This window comes from Saimiri boliviensis, chromosome 5, assembly GCF_048565385.1.
Source record: "Saimiri boliviensis isolate mSaiBol1 chromosome 5, mSaiBol1.pri, whole genome shotgun sequence".
Taxonomy (NCBI): domain Eukaryota; kingdom Metazoa; phylum Chordata; class Mammalia; order Primates; family Cebidae; genus Saimiri; species Saimiri boliviensis.
The window spans coordinates 142,285,456-142,307,371 of NC_133453.1; the positions used below are offsets into that span (position 1 = coordinate 142,285,456).

Here is a 21,916-nt window from a genome sequence, read left to right on the forward strand (position 1 = left end):
TTTTAGTAGAGATGGGGTTTTGCCATGTTGGCCTCCCGACCTAAAGCAATCTGCCTGCCTCAGACTCCCAAAATGCTGAGATTATAGGTGTGAGCCACCATGCCTGGCCAAACTTTATATTTTTAGTAGAGATGGGGTTTCATCGTGTTGGCCAGGCTGGTCTCAAACTCCTGACCTCAGGTAATCCACTCATGTCAGCCTCCCAGAGTGTTGGGATTACAGGCATGAGCCACTGCACCTGGCAGTAGTCTGTCATTTTGAGGGTGTTGCATAAACGGAATTATATAGTATGGAATCTTTTGAGGTTGTTTTGTTCACAGAGCATAATGTCCTTGAGATCCATCCAAGTAGTGTACTTCAATGGTTTGTTCCTTTTTATTGCTGAGTAATAATATTCCACGGTGTGGGTGTCCTACAGTTTGTTTAACCAATTACCTCTCATGGGACATCTGAATGGTTTCCAGTTTGGTATTATTACAAATAGAGTTGCTATAGACAATGGTGTACATGTTTTTGTGTGAACATAAATCTCATTTCTCTGGAATAAATATCCAGGGTTACAACTGCTGGGTTGTAACATAAGTGTATGTTTAGTTTCTCTCCATCTTTCACTCAAACAGAAAAAACTGCAGCTGAGTAGGGTGGTTCACATTGTAATCCCAGCACTTTGAGAGGCTGATATGGGAGGATCACTTGAGCCCAGAAGTTTGAGGCTGCAGTGAGCTATGATCGTGCCACTGCACTCTAGCCTGGGCAACACAGCCAGACCCTGTCACTAAAAAAGAAAAGAAAAAGCAAACTGAACCAATCGTCTTTGGTAAAAAGTCTAGGACTCATAAAGCACTTGAATGTCTTTCTAAGGACGTGTTCTGATAACATGTTTACAGATTAAGCTTCCTCAAATCCATGCTAGTATAGAGAAGGTATAAACAAGATGAAAAAAATAAATATTTTAAAATAACTGTTAAATAAGCCTCAAAGGCTGAGAGAAGGGAATTTATTATGCTTTACGGTGTTTTACTTTTAAACAAAAAAAGGTAGGTGTATAGTTTTGGACTGTAAAAATGGAGAGGGAAAATAATGGCTCAGTTCTCTGAGGGCGCACCACAGCGGAAGAAACATTGTCACATGAATGGCATTCCCACTTTGCCACAGCTCTGGTAGCTGCAGAATGACTGAAGGCCTACAAATATCATAAGAAAATGTATTCACAAAACAAAGATAATAACACACTGAGTTCATGGACAAGCTACCACTCCCCTAACCCTACCCCAAGGAGAAAAGTGACGTCCAAATAGTGGCTGAGCCTCAACTTGGTTGCAGGCACTGCCCCTGGGCCCGAGATGTGTGCCAGTAAAAGCCCTTTTACACTGGAAAGCTGACAGCAAAATGTGAGGACAATGTTGTAGACTGATTTTGGACCCAATATGAATACTCTACAGCTCACTGATGTCCTTGGCCCATTTATCATTTCAAAGTATTCAGAGTAATTTTTTTCTTCGTTACTATTCTAATGGCTATACAAATTATAAGAGGCAGAAAGCTGCTCTACATCTACTACTATAAAAGAATGTATTCTCTTTGATTTGAAGGTAAGCCTACAGTAGCAGCTGCATCTCCAACTAATACACCAGAAAAAGAATCCCCTTTATAAACACTTGCTCAATGTAGTTATAAACTGCAGCAAAAATTGTATTTAAAATTAACATTTACTTTCCTAATAATATTTTTGTATTTGTAGAATAGATTTTGGAAGACTCAGAAAGACAGGCCCCCTGGTGCTAATTATGAAGGAGGCATTTAGTTCACCACAACAGAACTCAAGTGTTTTTTTGTTTTTGAGACAGGGTCTCTCTTGCCTGTTTTGGCTCAATTCGGACTCAACTTCAAGGGCTCAGGTGATCCTCCCACTTCCAACTCCTGAGTAGCTGAGACTATTAGGTCACGCCCAGCTAATTTTTAAAATCTTTTGTACAGATGGGGTTTGCATGCTCCCCAGGCTGGTCTTGAACCCATGGGCTCAAGGGATCTTCCCACCTCGGCCTCCCACAGTGCTGGGATTACAGGCATGAGCTCTAAAAGTTCTTTACTCTGCTCCAGGATAGGGAACAGCAACCCCAAATCTCCAAGCTTCTTTTATTTTCAGAGTTATAGTCCCTACATTTTTAAACAATGCTGACATCTTATTTTCAAAAGCATAAACCAATGACAAATTTGTAGACGTCCAGCTGACAGGTACAAAAGGGGTGCCATTTGTTTAAGAAACTTTTTATTCGTTTTTTGAGATGGAGTCTTGCTCTGTGACCCAGGTTGAAGTGAAATGGTGCGATCTTGGCTCCTGCAACTTCCGCCTCCGGGGCTCAAGCAATTCTCTTGCCTCAGCCTCCCGAGTAGTTGGGATTATGGGCACCCACCACCTTGCTCAGCTAAATTTTGTATTTTTAGTAGAGATGGGGTTTCACCATGTTGGCCAGGGTGGTCTCAAACTCTGACCTCAGGTAATCCACCCACCTCAGCCTCCCAAAGTGCTGGGATTACAGGTGTGAACTACTACGCCCACCCATAAGGAACTTGTTTGCTTCCTTATGTGTCTCAAAGTGAAGTGAAGTCTCAAAGTTTGGGAAGGAAAATGAAGGACATGATAAGTAATGAGGGAGGGGGGTCACGGTAGAAGGGGTAAGAGGAAGGAAGTGCTGATGGAAAATGCCGCTTGTTTTAGCTACTGCTTCCTCTGAGCTGCTGCTAGCTCTTGCACTAAGATGTTTTAGGTCTGCTTGCTGGTCTCAAGGATGGTGGTGGGGGCTTGGCCTGTCTTTTCTCTTGCATTTCTGAAGTCTCACCCAGCTAGCAGCACCCAGACTAGGAAAATCTAAAACTGCAGTCCCCTCTCTCTTAGACAGCAGCTTGGCAAGTACCCAGAGAGACCATGAACTCTGGGTATGGAAACCAGCAAGCAAATACTTAATTTCCAATGACCAGGCAGTATGCACTTAAAACAGAATATAAAACAAACTGGTGCGGGGGGTGGTAAGCCATGCCAATTGTTCCTAGAATCTCACCAAACATTTAAGGTAAGCCAGCCCTCTCAAATGGACCTATCTCAGTTAACTTCCTGATGGCTGCACCCAGATGAAACAACCGACAGAGTCTACCTTTCTTTTTTTCTTTTCTTTTTTTTTTTTTTTGAGGCAGAGTCTCACTCTGTTGCCCAGGCTGGCGTGTAGTGGCGAGATCTCTGCTCACTGCAACCTCCACCTGCTGGGTGCAAGCAATTCTCCTGTCTCAGCCTCCAGAGTAGCTGGGATTTCAGGTGTGCACGGCCACACCTGGCTAATTTTCTGCATTTTTAGTAGAGACAGGGTTTCACCATGCTGGCCAGGCTGGTCTCGAACTCCTGACCTTGTGATCTGCCACCCTTGGCCTCCCAAAATGCTGGGATTACAGATGTGAGTCTCCCTTTCCATGCTAGGGTGGTGGGCAGGGAGCGGGAGGACAGGTAGGGACCCTGTGGCGCCACTGACCTGTGGGTGGTGTCGCGGATGAAGCCCGAGGGGCAGTCCTGCATGCACTCGCCGTCATGGATCACAAACTTGTTGTTCTCCGAGTTCTCGGAGCTGACGATGCTGGCACAGAACTGACGGTCCACACAGCGCCAGCCCTCAAACCTGTAGGTGTTGGGCGGGCAGGCGGGCACGCAGATACCGGCATGGTAGTAGTGGAGGCAAGCCACACAGGCCGTGTCGTTGTCAGGCGCGCTGCAGCTGCCCAGGCACTCGGGGTGACAGCACTCGTTGTTGTCGGTGCACGCCCGCTTCCCACACGCACTCGGACACACTGTGGAGACAGAGGGGAGACGGAGGTGAGAGCAGGCAGGGGCGGCACCGTCCTTCTCTGGGCCCGACCAGCACCCTTTGGGGTCATTCACTGCTACTGTCAGCACGCTACGAAATCATCTCTCCCACCGCTGCCGGCCATCCCACAGAAACCTGCAGAGCGTTGACATATTCGAAGTCCCGTCTCTCCTAGGAACTCCGTGTTTGGCCCGGGATAAACCACTAGCTTCCGTGATCTGGATCCTCTCTCTTCTCATTTGTAAAATGGGGGAGATGATACCCGCATCTGAAGGATGGTCCAGGCATGGGTGACCAGTGGAAGGAAGCCCTGCAGGAACCCTACGGTTTATCAGTAATTTAAAAGGCATTGTGCTCTGCTCACTTGGCATTTCAAATAGGTTCCTTACTGAAAACTCTTTGAAAGTCTCAGAGTGCAGAAATGCTTACTTTGAAAATGATTATACTAAAGATCATACCATTCAAAATGACTTTAGGAAAATTTCTGTCAGCTTAGATGTTATCAAAGGTTTTGCTCCAAATAAGCCATGATAGTCTAAGCTGTTAGATGACCAAGAAGTCACCATGTCTGAGGGGCATTCTCAAGTCCAAGAACATGGGTGTGTTACAGGAAAGGGGTCCTGATGCAGACCCCAAGAGAGGGTTCTTGGATCTCACACAAGAATAATTCAGGGTGAGTCCGTAAAGTGAAAGCAAGTTTATTAGGAAAGTAAAGAAAAAAAGAATGGCTACTCCATAGACAGAGCAGCCCGACGGTTTTTATGGTTATTTCTTGATGATATGCTAGATAAGGGGTGGATTATTCATGCCTCACCTTTTAAGACCATAAAGGATAACTGCCTGACAATGCTATGGCATCTGTAAACTGTCGTGGTGCTGGGAGGAATGTAGCAGTGAGAACGACCACAGGTCAGTCTTGTCAGCATCTCAGTTTTGGTGGGTTTGAGCGGGCTTCTTTACTGCAACTGTTTGATCAGCAAGGGCTTTATGTTTTTTGTGCTGATCTTTAATCTCATCTTGTGACTTACAGTGCCTTAACCGTCTGGAAATTCAGCCTCATTTTACCTAGCTCCTATTCAAGATGGAGTTGCTCCAGTTTCAATGCCTCTGACAGGTGGGTGAGCAGTATCTCTCAGCCTGTGGCACGACAGGATATTAGAAGCCATCTCCACTAAGCCTGTCTGTGCGCTAAAGTTAAATCAGTGTCTAATAAGCACAGATCCACAGTGCACATCCCAAATGGATGAGCTGGCATCAATCTCCATTAACAGTGCTGCCATGATTACACTCTGTGGGCTGTTAGTCTTACTTGTAAATAAAACATAAATCAACAAAATATGAAATCTGGTTTGCATTATACATTTCCTACTTTATCCCTGAATTGGAAAACAATACAAAATTATTTAAATGCGTATGTTTTTTACTCCGACATGCAGTACTGAGTAGAGATTCTAGAATTTGTTTTCTTGTAACAAAAATACATGATGAAAAAAATCAGAGATCACAAACAAGTAAAGAGAATATAAAGAACATGTTAAGTCCACCTACCCACAAGGGACCCCTTTATTAATATCTTCATGTGGACCCCCTGGTCCTTTCCTATGTTTGTGCATGGACATATAAATACAAGTATCTATAAAAAGGATAAGCCATTCTGAAAGCTTTTTTTTGGCATCAAAGATTGTGAGTTCCACAAACCTTTAACAGCAGTACCACATCCCATTGTAGTACATATCATAAGTTACACCTGTCCCCAACTAAAATGTATTTTCTTTACCCCAACTTTTTATTATTGCAATCAGCAAAGCAATCTTCATGAGTACCCTTAATATCTCTTAGGATCAATCTCCAGAATTAATGTTATTGAGATAAACTGCCCTGCAGAAAGTTTGTACCAGTTTACATACCCACTAGTTGCCTCCAAGAGTTCCTATTTCACTGCAAAAAGGTGAACTTGAAAACAGATATCAGAACTTGGACATGTCAATGAATAGTGTCACCTCCGAAGAAAACTGTCATGATACTGTCAAGCTCAAAATAATTTTGCAACGTTCTCTTTTGAAGTCATCCTTTGACAGAAACAACAGGTTGCCTTCCATTATTTATTCTTCTTGTCCTTTTCAGTAATTTTTAGTTGGGAATATCACCATCCAGCTACAGACTACATCTCCCTGCCTTCCTTGTAGCTAGAAGTAGTCTTAATGACTTCAATTCTGGCCAGTGAAATATAAACAAACTTTGTGACTAGAACTTCCTGGAAGACTACTGAGAACCCAGAGGATGTGGCCACCTCCTCCTTGTTGGCTGAAAGGCACTAGTTAATGTTTAGAACTCAAGTATCAACCTCGGACCATGAGGTGAAACATCAAGAATGGTGAAGCAAGGTCAAAGGAGCTTAGTCTCTTGCAAGAGTGGGGCCGCTAGGCTAACCCTGGACCGCTTACTCTAGACTTCTTCAGATGTGAGAGAAATATACTTTCATCTTCTTTCAATTACTACTATTCATATATGAAACTGAACTAATCCCTGAGATACAGCTTCAGAGCTATCTATAAAGTAAAGAAGAAAACCCTTCCTGTCAGTTTATGCCATTTTGTTGATAAGGATTGGCTCTCAATGACTCCAGGCTATTTCCAAAAACTATTCTAACCCACAAGTAACAAGGAGTTACCCATCTCTGATCACACCGAAAAAAGTATGCATTTTATCAGTTCCTAAAATGTTGGGATATATATGCTGTCTACCAAGGTGACTTTCTTAAAAAGAATAAAATCTGAATTTACAAACCTAGCATATCTGCTGTAAACACACACACACACACACATACACACACACAATCATCAAACACTCACTTGAAGACAGCAGTAATTTCAAATCTATCCATTACAGAGGTTACTTCAAAATCTAAGATCTGAAGCAACACTGAAATTGGGCATCCCAATTTCATGTTTTTAAACTGGTAACAATATAATTCCATGTGTTCTTCCTTTATCCATTGAGCAACTATTTAAGGTGTGCTGCACCTGTGTGCCAGACAGATGCATGCTGGATCAGTAACAATCCTGTCCCCAAGGAACGGACAACACAACAAGTAACTCCAGGAGGGAGTGGAGCAGCCTGGTGTTTCCCAGGCCTCTGGGTGCCGGGAAGGTTTTGTGGAGCTGGAAGTCGAAAGATGAGCAAGGGAGGAATAAAAACACTGCAGGTGGAATCACATGTCAATGCTTGTGAAAGCAACGGTGTTACTATGGGTGCAGGGACTGGGTATTAATGAAGATGGCCAGGGACCACTGCTGACAGAGCACTGAAGGCCAGTCTGAGAGGGTTTTACCAACTGTGGATAACAGGGAACCATGAAAGGTTTTAAGCAAGAGAGCAACATGGCCAGATTTTCATATCAGAAAGGTCACCTGGCAGCAGTGCAGGGGGCACGATGATCAGAGAGGGCAGGGCTGAAAGGAGAGAGGGACCAGGCTGGAAGACAGCAGACTCACAGCCTATTTTCCCCACAAAATTCACGTTGTGTAATAGATCTGCAAGGTTCAATAAAACCAATGCTCACATTACTGCTTATCAGGCATGTGCCAGCAGTACTAAGCATACACCCATTTCAGAGCACTGGAGTCCTCACAGGCTGCTCTGCAAACATCACCATCACCATGCTTTGTCATCAGAGGAAGGCAATACTGATTGAGAATCTTACCATCATCGTCAGAGACTAACTGTGGGGGCCAACATCTACTTGCAGAATCCCTTTTCCTGACAATTTAAAGAAAATATTACATAAAATGATGTGTAATAGACATTAAGATCAAGTAGTTATTAATGCAGTAGTAAAAACTCAAGAACACTGAAAAGAACAAGCTAGGTGTGGTGGCTCACGTCTGTAATCCCAGCACTTTGGGAGGCTGAGGTGGGCGGATCATGAGGTCAAGAGACGGAGACCACCCTGACCAACATAGTGAAACTGCTTCTCTACTAAAAGACAAAAATTAGCTGGGCGTGGTGGTGTGTGCTTTTAGTCCCAGCTACTCGGGATACTGATGTAGAACTGCTTGAAACCGGGAGGTGGATGTTGCAGTGAGCCAAGATCCCGCCACTGCACTTCAGCCTAGCACCTGGCGAAAGGGAGACTCTGTCTCAAAAAAAAAAAAAAAAAAAAAAAAAAAAGGCGCTACTCCAGAGATGGACACCGTGCTCCCCTCACTGAAGCAGAACCTGAGAGGATTCTAGGAGGCAAGTGGGAGAGAACACGAGCAAGTATGGGATCAGAGAGTCCTGGAGCCTGCGCCAGAAGCCTGCTGTAAATTTTGTCTCATCTCAATGTATATAAATATTATTAGTGTTCAGGACCATTAAGGGACCTCTTGAAAAGCCCCGGGCAGAGTGTCTCGCCAGCAGATGAATGGCTGCTCCACGTGAGCGCCAAGACAGGGAATTTCATCTAGTACCAAATTTCCAGTAAAGCGCTGTGGGCGAAAGGAAAGGACCGTCTTCTCTGGCTCCATGAATAAACACACTGAGGGCAATTAAAGGCACTTCAACTTTTAAAAATAGGAGGAAAATAGAAGCTGCCATAAACTAGCAAATATACAGAGGAAAGCGCAAATTGATTTTACCAGTGAGATCTTTCTATTCCTTGGAATTCTTACAATGACCAGCAATAAAAACAAAGACCCATATAAACTGTTGGAAAAGCTAACAACACATCCCACATCCACCACTGAAAGAACTGGTTCAGGGTCGCAATCACGTAAAAATCAGGCACTGCATTTAAAAGCTCCTTCTCTTCATTTTTTTCTTCCTTGGAGGTAGAGAATAAGAGATTAAGAGTCACACATACCAGCCTTTAACACTCTCCTCCAGAGTCCTTGTATGTATTATTTCTAGAGTTTTTTGAAAAACCATTTGTTTTTGTTCTTGCCAGAGTTTTAAAAATCATCATTAGCTCTGAGAAACCATTTTTGAAAGCATACCATATACCAGGCACAGTGGCTGATGCCTGTAATTCCAGCACTTTGGGAGACTGAGGCAGGTGGATCACCTGAGATCAGGAGTTCAAGACCAGCCTGGCAAACATGGTGAAACCCCATCTCTACTAAAAATACAAAAATTAGCCAAGCATGGTGGCGCATGCCTGTAATCCCAGCTACCTGGAAGGCTGAGGCAGGAGAGTCATTTGAACCTGGGAGGCAGAAGTTGCAGTGAGCCAAGATCGCACCATTGTACTCCAGCCTGGGCAGCAAGAGTGAAACTCTCTCTCTCAAAAAAAGCACATGATAATAAAGTGCACCACTAGAAGAAAAGACAGAAGACTCAACCTCTTCACAAGGAACAAAACATGAAAGAGGGGCCACTTGGCCCCACAGCATTTTACAACGCAAACCATTTTATCCTAGAGAATTTCTAAAGGAAAGAACTTATTCTGTGGCTGTTCAAATAACGAAAAGCTTCTGAATCAAAATACAGAAGAATTTACAGCCATCTCAGCTATTTCTGGGTTGCCCTAGGTGACACACCACTGTTCCATACTAAGCAGCCACGCATCCTTACACAGGAGGTCAACTGCTCATAACTTCATGAAAATGAGCTTCAACCTCCAAAGTGCATCAGAGAGACACACATGGTCCAGAGAGATTTTATGATTCTCTTGCCTTGCCACGAGAGGAACTGACCATCAGACAACATAGGGAGGAGAAGGAGAGGGAGAGGAGGGAAAGGCAAGTGAGAGGCTCTAAGTCAACTGACATGCAGGGTCCTCCCCCAGTTCGAGCAGTGCACCCAGGCTGTGGGCATTCTTCTCCAAAGAGGACTTAGCCCAGCTGAAGGAATGACAGACGCTTCTTCTAATTTTGCCAGTCAGGCCTCAGGTAGGTTACGCCCTGTAGACGTGGCAGGTTCAGGGACTGAGCCCAGCCTTCCCAGGGCTCACAGCCTGAGGACAAGCAGTGGGAATATGAGCTAGTAGCAAGCAAAGGACGTATCAGAGCTGCTTGACAGGGGAAGGGACTTCCAGGCCAAAGCTGGAAAAGTGAGTAGGAGCTAGCAGGTGCACAGGGATGTTGGCAGAGCTGACAGAGAGTGTGGGCCAAGAGAAGCAAAGGTAACAAAACCTTGGCATGACTGAAGGATGGAAACGCTGGGGACAGAGGGGTGGGGAGACTGGGAGGAAAGATGGTGCACCTTGAGGCAGGGAGAGCCCAAAACAGCCTTTTAATCCAGAAATAGGAGTTTGGAGGACTCTTAAGAGGAAAAGGACTATCTGAAGTGGGAGGCACATCATGAGATGTGCATTTTAGCCACAGTGGCCCGGATCAAGAGGACAGCAGCACAGATGAAAAAAAGCAGGGTAGATTCAAGATACATCCAGGAGCACGTGGAAGGGTACGGAACTTTTATTTTGAGGGGTACGGAAAGATTAGCTGGGATGTGCTGTTTCTGCATATACATCCAAACGGAAATGCCTGGTGTGTGGTTTGTATGGAATCAATCAGGCGCAACCTGAGCAGCAAATGTCCTGGGGTGTGGTCAGCAGATACATCTGCTGTGGGTGGGATGAGGGGGAGGTCTGAGGATGCCCGGGGGGACCAGGACAGATCCCAGCATACACTGTAGCCAAGGCTACCACCGTTCACAGGGGCTTGGCAGCCCCCACCAGAGTCTTCACTCCTTTAGAATACCCCATTCCTTTAAAAGAAATGTGCTTAAGCAGATTACAGTATATTCATCTGTGAATTCCCAGACTCATGTTTCACCCTTCTCTGTCGCCAAGTCTAGATAATGATAATAATGTATTTGTGGAATTATCCAGAGTCTCATGAACATGGTACCCAGAGCCTTAAGGCAAAGAGTTTTCAGCCAAGGGTTGGTCCCTGCTGCCTTCTGGTCTTCAAACTAACCAGAGTGACAATAAAAAGACCCCCTCCCTCAGGGAGCTGCTTAGGAAGCCTGTGTGCCCTGCTGCTTTTCCAGGGAGCTGGTGGCCCATGGAGAAACCCTGTCTCTACTAAAAATATAAAATTAGCCGGGTGTGGTGGCAGGCACCTGTAATCCCAGCTACTGGGAAGGCTGAGGCAGGAGAATCACTTGAACCCGGGAGGGGAGGTTACAGTAAACTGAGACTGTGCCATTGCTCTCCAGCCTGGGCGAGAAGAGCAAAACTCAGTCTCAAAAGAAAAAAAAAAAAGAATATCATCCAACATAGCTCGCTCATTCTGAGCTTCTAGTGATCTGAAATTCCTAGATATTCTTGGTCACGGAAACTATTTAAATGCCTATTATATAAATGTAATTTATACTGGAGATTCTGAATACAGGGCTTTGTATTAACATACAGTTAATACTAAGTATATTCCATATGCCCTGCAACACATTAAGCATCTTACATATATTTCTGCATTTAATTTAATCCCCCTAATGATCACAAGGGGGCAGTATCATTATCCTCATTTGCAGATGACCAAATAGTGGCACCAAGGGCACACAGCTGTTAAATTGCAAACCGGGGCTTCAAACCCAGATCCTCCTGACTGCTGACTGCAGCCTCTTCCCCCACAATGTTTATGGTGGTATGTGGTCACAGCATGTTTCTATTGTCTAAAACGAAGGGGTGGTCGGGCATAGTGGCTCATGCTTGTAATCCCAGCACTTTGGGAGACTGAGGGAGGTGGATCACCTGAGGTCAGGAGTTTGAGACCAGCCTGGTCAACATGGTGACACTTTGTTTCTACTAAAAATACAAAAATTAGCTGGGTGTGGTGGTATGCGCCTGCAGTCCCAGCTACTCAGGAGGCCGAGGGAGGAGAAATGCTTGAACCTGGGAGGTAGAGGTGGCAGTGAGCCAAGATCACGCTGTTGCACTCCAGCCAGGGCAACAGAGTGAGACTCTATCTCTAAATAAACAAACAAATGGAAGGGGCTGTGGGAGTTTACCTCATGCTACCCTTCCTTTTGAGCATGCATCCATCAGGAAGAAAGACAGCACCCTTTTCTCCGCCACACTAAGAGGTGTACCACCTAGTCTGAAGGACAAAACCCAGGAAACATGACACTCTGGAAAAGGGTCAGGCATCCAGGTGAAGCTCGAGAGATAACATGTAACCACTAAGCCTTCTTTATTTATTGAGTTCCAGCAAATGGAATCCTCAAGGACTTTTTTTTTCCTGCAAAAATCTGCAAGCAGAGTTTTCAGTCTTGCTGAGCTACATAAATTGATGAAGAAAACGAACTCTCATTATCTAACCTCATTAGTAAGACTTATTTGGGTGGAACTGGCTCTGTGGGTCACTGAGTCTTCCTGGGTCTTGTTGTTCTGTCTCCTGAAAGCAGTCATTTATATAGAGTTATATTGGCCCTATAGAACATGCTGCAGTAACTGCCTCTGATGAGAGGAGCTTCCACTTCCGTTGTTGCAATGGAGCAGTGACCTTTGCTGATAAACCTGTGTATTCTGGTATCTGTGGGAAGTCCCAGAATGAATCCCCCATGGGCATCAAGGGAAAACTGTCTAAAGTACCACTACAATGTCTTACAGGCTGTGCCAAGTTTGTGAAATTAAAGAACAAAAAGTCTGCTGTGGAGAAGAAAAAACTTAGTTCTACACCATACCCTTGGTGGTACATATAATCAAGACTCACAGAAATATCCACGTTCCAAGCAGATTCTTACTGTCTGGGACAGAAGGCATGCCACAAGGTTTGGCTGCTGAATGTATCTGTGAACATTTAATTAATGAGCAAAAGAAATAATCGCCTGACAGCGCCCATTGGATCATTAAAGTCGCCGGAACCAACATGCGCCACTGGGCAGAGTATTGAGAATAAAGAAAAACAAACACATACCACAAAAGGGGCAAGCAAGAAACCAGAAGGAGGAAAGCTATAAATAGCATCATTATTAAATAGAGGTTTTGAGAGCTAATTAGTAAGGGTAAAGAAAAAGAAGCCGTCAATGCACAGAATTAACAGAAAGGCTGAGAAGCAGCAGGCGGCTCAGGAATCGTCCTCCAGCTGGGCTGTTGGGATGGTAGAGGTCACATGACTTCTCCCCTTCCTTCACACATTTTTTACAACAGCTTTACTGAGATATAATTCACATACCCTATAATTCACCCATTTAGAGTGTACAATTTGGTAGCTTTTAGTATATTCACAGAGTTGTAAAACACCACCACAATTAATCTTAGAATATTTTCATCACCCCAAAGAACCCGACACCCATAAGCCATGCTTCCCACCCCACTTTCCCTAGGCAATCACTATGGTACCTTCTGTCTCTATAGATTTGCCTATTCTGAACATTTCACATGAATGGAATCAGACAACAGGTAGTGTCTTCTGTGACTGGCTGCTTTTACTTAGCATAGGCAATGTTCTCAAGATTGATCTCTGGTGTGGCATATATCAGTACTTCCATTCCTTTTCATTTTCATTCATAAATTTTGACTTTTATCATTCACATCATGGGAAGACGAGCCCTGCAAACCTTTCTATTCATGTGTAGTGATAAAACCATAGGTACATTGGTCACAGGTTGGTGGAGAGAGGCTCATTTGGACCTCGGACTCTATTTGCATTCTAGAATCATTCTAAAGGAAAAAGAATTTGATAACTCTATCAAACTGACTAAATTGAGTCATTCTTTGGTACCAGGGAAAAAGAGAGATATCCAATCTGTCAGGGAATGTTCACCCCCGTGTGCCTCCCCTCTGCTCTGAGTCAGCAGGACACCTGCTCTGATAATGGAGAATAAAATAAAGGAATGAGCTTCATCTTCACAGAAATGCCTGGCAGAGAAACTGGATGCTGTATCACAGAAAACCTCCTTAGATAATAGCAAGGGAAAAGCAAAGGAATAAAGTCCAATATTAAGAAGGGGCTGGGAGGAGAATTTGACCTTCCACTTCTTTTACTATGACTGTATTTTTATAAAACAATATTCTTTTTAAAAATATTCTAGTGTACTTTGAAACCATCCCCAAATTCTTTCTTTTAAACCCATATTCAAAGCCTATTTACAAATTTGGGAAAGACAGATAAGCTATAATGGTAACAAACAAACAAAAAAATCAAGGACAAGGGCAGTGAAGAACCGCACTGTGGAGTCCAGGCTGGATGGGCCCTACGTAGGCATGGTGAGGAGAGGTCATTATGGGCTGGGTTTCTTCACGCATAAACATACAGTGTTTCTTTCACAACCCACATCCTCCCCCTCCATCCTTTTTTTCTTTTGAGATGGAGTCTCACTCTTTCGCCCAGGCTGGAGTGCAGTGATGTGATCTCAGCTTACTGCAACCTCTGCCTCCTGGGTTCAAGCAATTCTCCTGCCTCAGTCTCCCAAGTAGCTGGAACTATAGGCGTGTGCCACTACATCCAGCTAATTTTTTGTATTTTTAGTAGAGACGGGGTTTCACCGTGTTAGCCAGGATGGACTCAATCTCCTGACCTCGTGATCCACCTGTCTTGGCCTCCCAAAGTGCTGGGATTACAGACGTGAGCCACCGCACCCGGCCTTTTGTGTGTGTGTGTGTGGGGGGGGGGTAGGGGGGTGTCTTTCACAAAAAAGAAGAGAAACATCACTGCAGAATGGGCGACTATTTTGCAATTCTTCCCCAGTGCTGTGGGCAAAAGGCATGTGTACATAAAGACACCCATCACTTAATACTGCCTGTCACAGATGCTTAAATGAACAGGGTGGAAAAAATATTCTTTTCACACACTTAAAAATTACTTCAAGCTATTTTAAATTTGGAACTGTTTGTATATTCCTTATAAGTTTATGAAACTCACACTGTCCCTCCATGACTAACTGAAGTGGAATTGAGGGAGTATTCTATATTTATAACTTGACTGGTTGCTCGTGCTTACAGCCCTATTTCCATTCTCTGTTACTGTACACAGAGTTATGCGAGGTATTGTGGGCTCCTAAATGTTGCTGATTTCCTAACAAGGCAGGCCTGTGTCCTGTAGGGACAAATTGGGGATTGTTTCGACCAAGTGGAGGCCAAGCTCAGAGGGAAAGGCCTCCAGCTTTGTGGTTTTGGCTGCATCTCCTAAAACGAGGGTTAGGGCCCACTTCTGGGCAATTACATGGCTGAGTGGTGTTGACCAAGGTATCAATACCACTGACATGCTGTGTATTACACATACCCTTAGAAGCTCAATGCTACACCGCTGTAGCTGCAAATGTCACTATCTGCAAATGCCTGTTTTGGTAGAAACTGTTAGTCCAAAAGGTGCAACGTTTCAACAACCCATGCAAAAGCCCCTGCCACACACATAATCATTTATGTCAGCATAATTTAAATGACTAATCTGAAGACAGCCACTTGTAGGGAAACTGCTAATTACAGAAGAGTATGCAATGTTTTGGATAAAATTTTGTCAACAACAGCAGAACTATTTACTAGGAAACGGTGCTAAATGTACGAGGTACCTGGGGAGGTAGATTTTTCTGCAGTATCTGCAGAACTTAGATTTTTACCTGCACACATGTATATGTACATGTGCAGGTACAAATCTAAGTTCCTGTGCATGTATTATATATAAAATAAAACAAAAACACGTGTATATGCATGAGAGAAGCCTCTTCACAGGCGCTGAATAAATGAACAAGAACAGCTCCTCCAATGCTGCCTTCTTAGGAGGATGCACATCTATTTGGTGACCTCACAGTTTTGCACAATCAGTTGTGAAAGTCTCTTTTTAAAAAAGCTTGTAGAGGCCCCAGCATATTCTTTGACAGAACCGCAACGGTAGCACATCTTTGAAAAAGTGGCTCCTACTAATATTCTTTCTTTCCTAACGTCAGACGCAGAAACACGTATCTCATTTCAATTCTGTGGCTGTTGATGAAGCTGGATTATCTTTTTCACGTATCTCTTGACCATCTGCATTACCTCTTAAATTAACATCTCTTCGTGTCCTGGGGTCCATTTTCATCCTTGGATCTTAAGTTTGTATTATATATTTAAATTTAGCTCTTAAAGAAGGATATGCTTTTTAAACACAGCATTGTGCCTTTAAAATTTTTGTTTCAGGTGGCTTGGTGATAAAATGTCTTCATGTGTAAGTCAGTCTCTCATTCTCCCTCTCGCTCCTTTGCCCCGCATAATTAGACCTGCCAAGAAGCATGGACAGCAATAGCTACAGATTAGGAACCTTGAAACTTGTCTACTTCTTACCTTTCCAGCTTCTCTGGTCACCTCTCCTCTGATCTAGTTACTTCCAGATGGCATACTTTTGGACCTGTAAGCATTTATGATAGAGTATACATAATGCTAAAATGCTATGCTACTCTTTTCCACCATCGAATCTGATTGCTGGCCCTGTCTCCTGAAGACAAAGTACCTTTTACACTGTGTAGAAAGTACCAAAGACCAACTAGACTTTCAAAGTTAACTCTGTAATCCAGGATGGAGTGGGGAACAGGGTATCCCAGATAATCATACATGCTGGCTAACAGAATTAGCACATAAGCCTTATGAGAACCAGCTTTTTGAAGAACTGTACCACAGAACACTCCCACCTTCAAAAATATATGGAATTTATATTTAATCTATCTGATGACTCAAAAGTGCCTCAGGAAAAAAAAACATACAAATGCAAAACTATCATCTTTGGAATGTTCTCGCAAAGATTACCACTAAAAACAAAAACAAAACACTTGCCATCCCCACAGAATTCTGTTGGCTCATATTTTATTTTGCTTAGTTTTTATTTTTGTGGGTGGTAGAGGTGGTGGTAGTCGGGCTGTGCACTTGATAAAAATATACCAACCTTGCCAGGATGCATTAAAAGTGCTAAAATCAGCTAGGTGCAGTGGCTCACGCCTGTAATCTCAGCAATTTGAGAGGCCAAGGAGGGCAGATCATGAGGTCAGGAGATAGAGACCATCCAGGCCAACATGGTGAAACCTAGTCTCTACTAAAAATACAAAAATTAGCTGGGTGTGGTGGCGCACACTTGCAGTCCCAGCTATTCAGGAGGCTGAGGCAGGAGAATTGTTTGAACCAGGAGGTGGAGATTGCAGTAAGCCCAGACTGCGCCACTGTACTACAGCCTGGGTCACAGTTCGAGACTCCATCACACACACACACCAAAAAAAAAAAAAAAGTGTTAAAATCTCATGTTGACAGTACAAATCCAATAATGATGGCAACTCTCATTTCCTCAATTTCAACTAGGGAAAAATTCTGACCCCGTACTTTATAAAACATGGATGAAAAATTTCAAAGTTCAAGACTCTCTTTTTTTAAACTCTTAATAGTTTTTGTTTTTTTGGGGGGTAGATAGGTAAAACTGGGTTCAAATGAAGAACACAGGCATCCCATGAGTAAAATGCTAGTTGAAAGAATGAATTTCAACTGTAAATGCCTAACGGAGATGGCCTTCCAGAAACCTTCTCTTTTTCCAATTAATTAGGAAACATCTGAGAGCAAATTCTTATTTGATTCCTGAACTATTAAATTAAATATCTACTATTATTTCCTGGTTTTAAGTATTCAGTTCATTCCAGACTATCATTCAAACTATAAAGTGAATTATTTTGCTGCCAGCCCACCCAACATCACTTACGGTTCTAGGAAAGCTGAAACATGAAGCTGATTATGACAAAGCCTACTATGACTAAAAAGTAGGTTGGAAAATTCAAGGGCTCTTCTCCTTCAGACACCATGGGTATAAGGCCGGTCATCATCCTATGCCACGGCAAACTATCTGACCACTCCGGGCAGAACTGAAGGAGATCACGCTTACAGAGTTCCAGCCCAGTGCTGCAAAATACGGTGGGCTTCTCATCTCTTTTTGTTGGGGAAGCCTTCACGCCACCCCACATTCTCATCTTTTAATTGCCTCCCAAACATTAGCTGATTTTCAGGGATTGAAGGAATTTTCTTTGAAAGATGCAGGAATTTACACCTAGAATAACTTTTTAAAATCAAAACAAGCAAAGTAGCTCTACAGTGCAGAACATAGGTGATCTTTCAATCCATCCTTGGTCTGAACACTGAAGCCATTTGCAAAAAAAAGTTCATACACATAAAGGAGTCAAATTGCATGCAAGCTCCAGTGGATGCCCATGCATCCACATGCTTTGCAGACCACGGGAATGTGTACAGTTTACTTGCTAAATAAAGGGATCAGTAGACAGCAACTTGTATAACACATGACTGTGCTTCCCAAATTAACTTGTTAACCCTTTCCCTGAACACTGTAAAAACCCAAAGTGACTCTCCAGTCACTTAGAAACAAAAGAAAGAAACCAAAAAGAATCTCAAGCATAAATCTCTTATTCAAAAATCTTATCCAACATTCTGGACTTGAACAATCTGAAAACAAGGATCTGAAAACGTTAATGAGGTTTTTTTTTTTTTTTTTTTTTTTTAATCTTCTTCAAAGAAATAAGCTTTGTCGGAACTTCCTTAAGATTCCAAGAATCAAAACAACTGCTGTCTCCCGGGATCCCAGAGCATCCTCACCCTGGAGCCGAGGGCCTGGGGAGGCCAGAGTGCAGAAGCCCCAGAGCTGCAAGCCCTCCTGCAGCATCCCTGAGGATGTGTTTGTGTTTTACTCACAGAGAGAACAAGTACTGGCAAGTGACAAAAAAAGAACATGTTTTGCAAACAATCATTGTGACCTGAAACCCAGGGTAAAGGCTGAAGTCAGCATTTGTTCACTGCAGCAGGAGCCAGGCTTTGCAATGCTTGTTAAATGGAACACTCTGAAAAAGGGAACGGTTTCTCAGTTTCCCCATTCACCCAGAGGAGCTCTCACCTAAGGCCTGAGAAGGGAGGGGAAAAGAAGGGCCCACCCCCTACTCCCAGACTGGGCTATGTCACTCTGTTCTGCTTCACCTTCACTGCAGGGCCCAGCCAGGGAGCATTTTTGAAATTAGGTGAATGCCCAATGGAAGGAGTCATCGAATTCTGTAGCTGAAAGTTACCCAAGAACATGACATCCAGTCAAATGTCTCCATTTGGCAGATAAAGTGAAGACCAGAGAACCAAAGCGATGAAAGCCACACCACTCACAAGAGCTGGGTTAGACACCCAGGTTCCCAGCCTCTGAGCCCAGGGCTTCCGTCGTCCCCAGGCCCCCTACTTCCCCGAAAAGAAGAGCTCTCTCAATCTTTAAAGCACATGACCCTTTTTGATAAACAACCCACAAATTTTCTTTAATACTGTTGGAAATGTTGAAATGGACCGCCCTCCTCCAATTTCCAATTCTGAAACTGCCTATTGAAAGCATTTTTTGGCCAGGTGCGGTGGCTCACGCCTGTAATTCCAGTACTTTGGGAGGCCAAGGCAGGCAGATCACGAGGTCAGGAGTTCCAGATCAGTCTGACCAGTACGGTGAAACCCTGTCTCCACTAAAAATACAAATATTAGTTGGGGGTGGTGGCGCGCGCCTGTAATACCAGCTACTTAGGAGGCTGAGGCAGGAGAATTCCCTGAACCTGGGAGGCGAAGGATGCAGTGAGCCAAGATCATACCACTATATTCCAGCCTAGGCAACAGAGTGAGACTCCACTGCACTCCAGCCAGGGTGACAGAATGAGACTCCGTCTTATTAAAAAAAAAAAAAAAAAAAAAAAGCATTTTTCTCTCCAATTGCACTATTTCCCACCCCACAAACAGACTTCTGCTAGGTTAAGTAAAGCCTGTGAAATGCTTTTCCCCCCACTGCACTCTCCTTACTCCTATCTAAATAAACAGCACCCAAACTTCTCCTTAAGTCCACTCTTTTCTTCTGCTTCACAGATAGGAAGACTTGCTCTTCCTAAATTAACATTCTCACCCCACGCAAGAGCTCTGCAGGGCCACCAATGATAGATTTTGAACCTGTTACTTCCATCCTCCTGCCCACCCTGTCCATAGCACATGCCCCTAACTCCTCCCTCCCTCAACCCCCATCCTTTGAAATTTATAAACCCCCAGTAGAGGAAGCGCTGCAGGGCTCTCAAAAAGCTCAATCATGCTTGAAATATCTGTTTCACCCACGAGGTATGGTAGGCAGCCGTTTTGACCGGAGCATACATTTAGGGAAAAGATTATCTACTTCCAAGACTCAATATTTGGAATTCCTAAAAATGCCACGTATTTGTTTTCATTAACCTACCTGTCAACTTGCAACAGTTTTGAGGGTTGAAAGGATACCTCCTGTAACATCCGGCATCCACCTACACACTCAGTAACAGCAGCAGGTTAAGAAATCACCCTTTCTGTTGCTGTGACCACAGAGGGTACGTCTTGCAAGTCTCCTTGCCCTGGAACTTGCAAAACTTACAGGAAATCTTCTACCACCTACACAGAAAATCCACTGCCAGAAAAATGAAGTGTAAACACTTCATATTAAATTAGCCAGGGGCTTAAAGAAATAACATCCCAATCCAGTATTTTCAAATTCTGGCTCAGTTTCAAGTTTTACGGTGCACACAGGAGCAGAGGCACAGCAGACACAAGACTGCCCTCTGTAGAATGTTTAGCTTTTTTTGATGAAGAGAAATCATCTACAAATTAGTATACAACTCAAGCTACCAAGAGAAAGCAGCCAGCAATCTTGCTTCCTTTACGTGGGGTTTCTCGTCTATATCTTTACACTGGACTAGGATGGCCATCAGGAATAGAAATCTATTTACCTAAAGAGAAATCTTTAACCTGGTCCTAAAACTGATTGGAGATTTTTTTTGAAAGAAGTAGCAGTGAAAGTACAGAAACAGAAAGAATAGGAAAAAGCAGAAAATGTTGATGTGTCTCAGGTTACATATAACACACATCAGTAAGTCTTGTGAGATATGCCATGTAAAAAAAATTTACCAGCTGCTAACACTGTCATCTACTCAACCCCTCCTACTGGGGCAGCTTTACCTTCAGGGTGCACATCCCTTGAAGTGGCCCCTTGACACCTCCGCTTGCCTTCAGGGAGGAGGACATGATGATGCGAGGTTTCATTCCTCTGCACATAAACAGTGTAAAAAATATGTTAAAAATCAAACAAAACTACCAGTCTAGAAGCTATGCTGGCAAAATTTAAAACAACAATTTAGGAACAGTCTACACACATTTATATGCCAGCCTGGCTACATTTTTAAGGGCCCAAGTCATGTCTGTCTGTCTCTGTTTTTTTTTTTTTTTTTTTTAATTGGTTTTAAGGAGGGTCAATGTTTAAAATTTTAAGATGCTTAAGTTCATCCTCTGTTTTAGGAGGCAGAGCATGGAAGGGCACGCTGTGCCATGCAAGAACATGGACTCTCAGGTTAGAATGAAGTAAGTTTATATCACAGCATCATCATTTATTGGCTCCTGTGTATCAGAGGGACTTGTTTTCCTCAGTATACACAAAAGACAAATATCACCTGTGCTACCCGTATAAGATGAAATGTGGCAAACCATGGATATATTGAGTATGTCTCCTGGATGATCTTAGGTACTCTTTAAACATTAGCTACCATTATTACTTGATCCCCAGACTGAACTTCTTTTTTTTTTTTTGAGACGGAGTTTCGCTCTTGTTACCCAGGCTGGAGTGCAATGGCACGATCTCGGCTCACCGCAACCTCTGCCTCCTGGGTTCAGGCAATTCTCCTGCCTCAGCCTCCTGAGTAGCTGGGATTACAGGCACGCGCCACCACGCCCAGCTAATTTTTTGTATATTTAGTAGAGAAGGGGTTTCACCATGTTGACCAGGATGGTGTCGATCTCTTGACCTCGTGATCCACCCGCCTCGGCCTCCCAAAGTGCTGGGATTATATGCTTGAGCCACCACGCCCGGCCGCTAGACTGAACTTCTAGTCATGGCTCTGTTAATTCTGCCTGCTCCACTAAAGTGCACATGGGGTAGAGATGTCCAGTTTCGCACTGTGACCGGCTGGTCTGTCACCCTTGGTGGTGCCCAGTGGATTATAATGTGTTGGGAAGCAGGTAAAGGAGAGAGATCCTAAGCCATGTCTCTGATCAGTTCATATACTCAGGATCCACAGATTTAACTTCTAGGGGAGGGCTACATGGCAAAGAAAGAAAAATAATCATAAGACAGGATTCTAAAATATTTTAAATTTCACCTCTGCTC

At 43.6% G+C, this 21,916-nt stretch overlaps 1 protein-coding gene across 3 annotated transcripts in view; it reads right to left on the reverse strand.

The window, feature by feature from the left end:
- The window catches only part of IGF1R (insulin like growth factor 1 receptor), a 313,961-nt gene that overhangs the window by 67,630 nt on the left and 224,415 nt on the right, over window positions 1-21,916 (reverse strand). For all 3 annotated transcript variants that reach the window (XM_003940530.4, XM_074400083.1, XM_010351229.3), the window contains one exon: window positions 3,522-3,834. In XM_003940530.4, coding sequence (XP_003940579.3) covers window positions 3,522-3,834 — 313 coding nt within the window. The remainder of the gene's footprint in view (window positions 1-3,521; window positions 3,835-21,916) is intronic.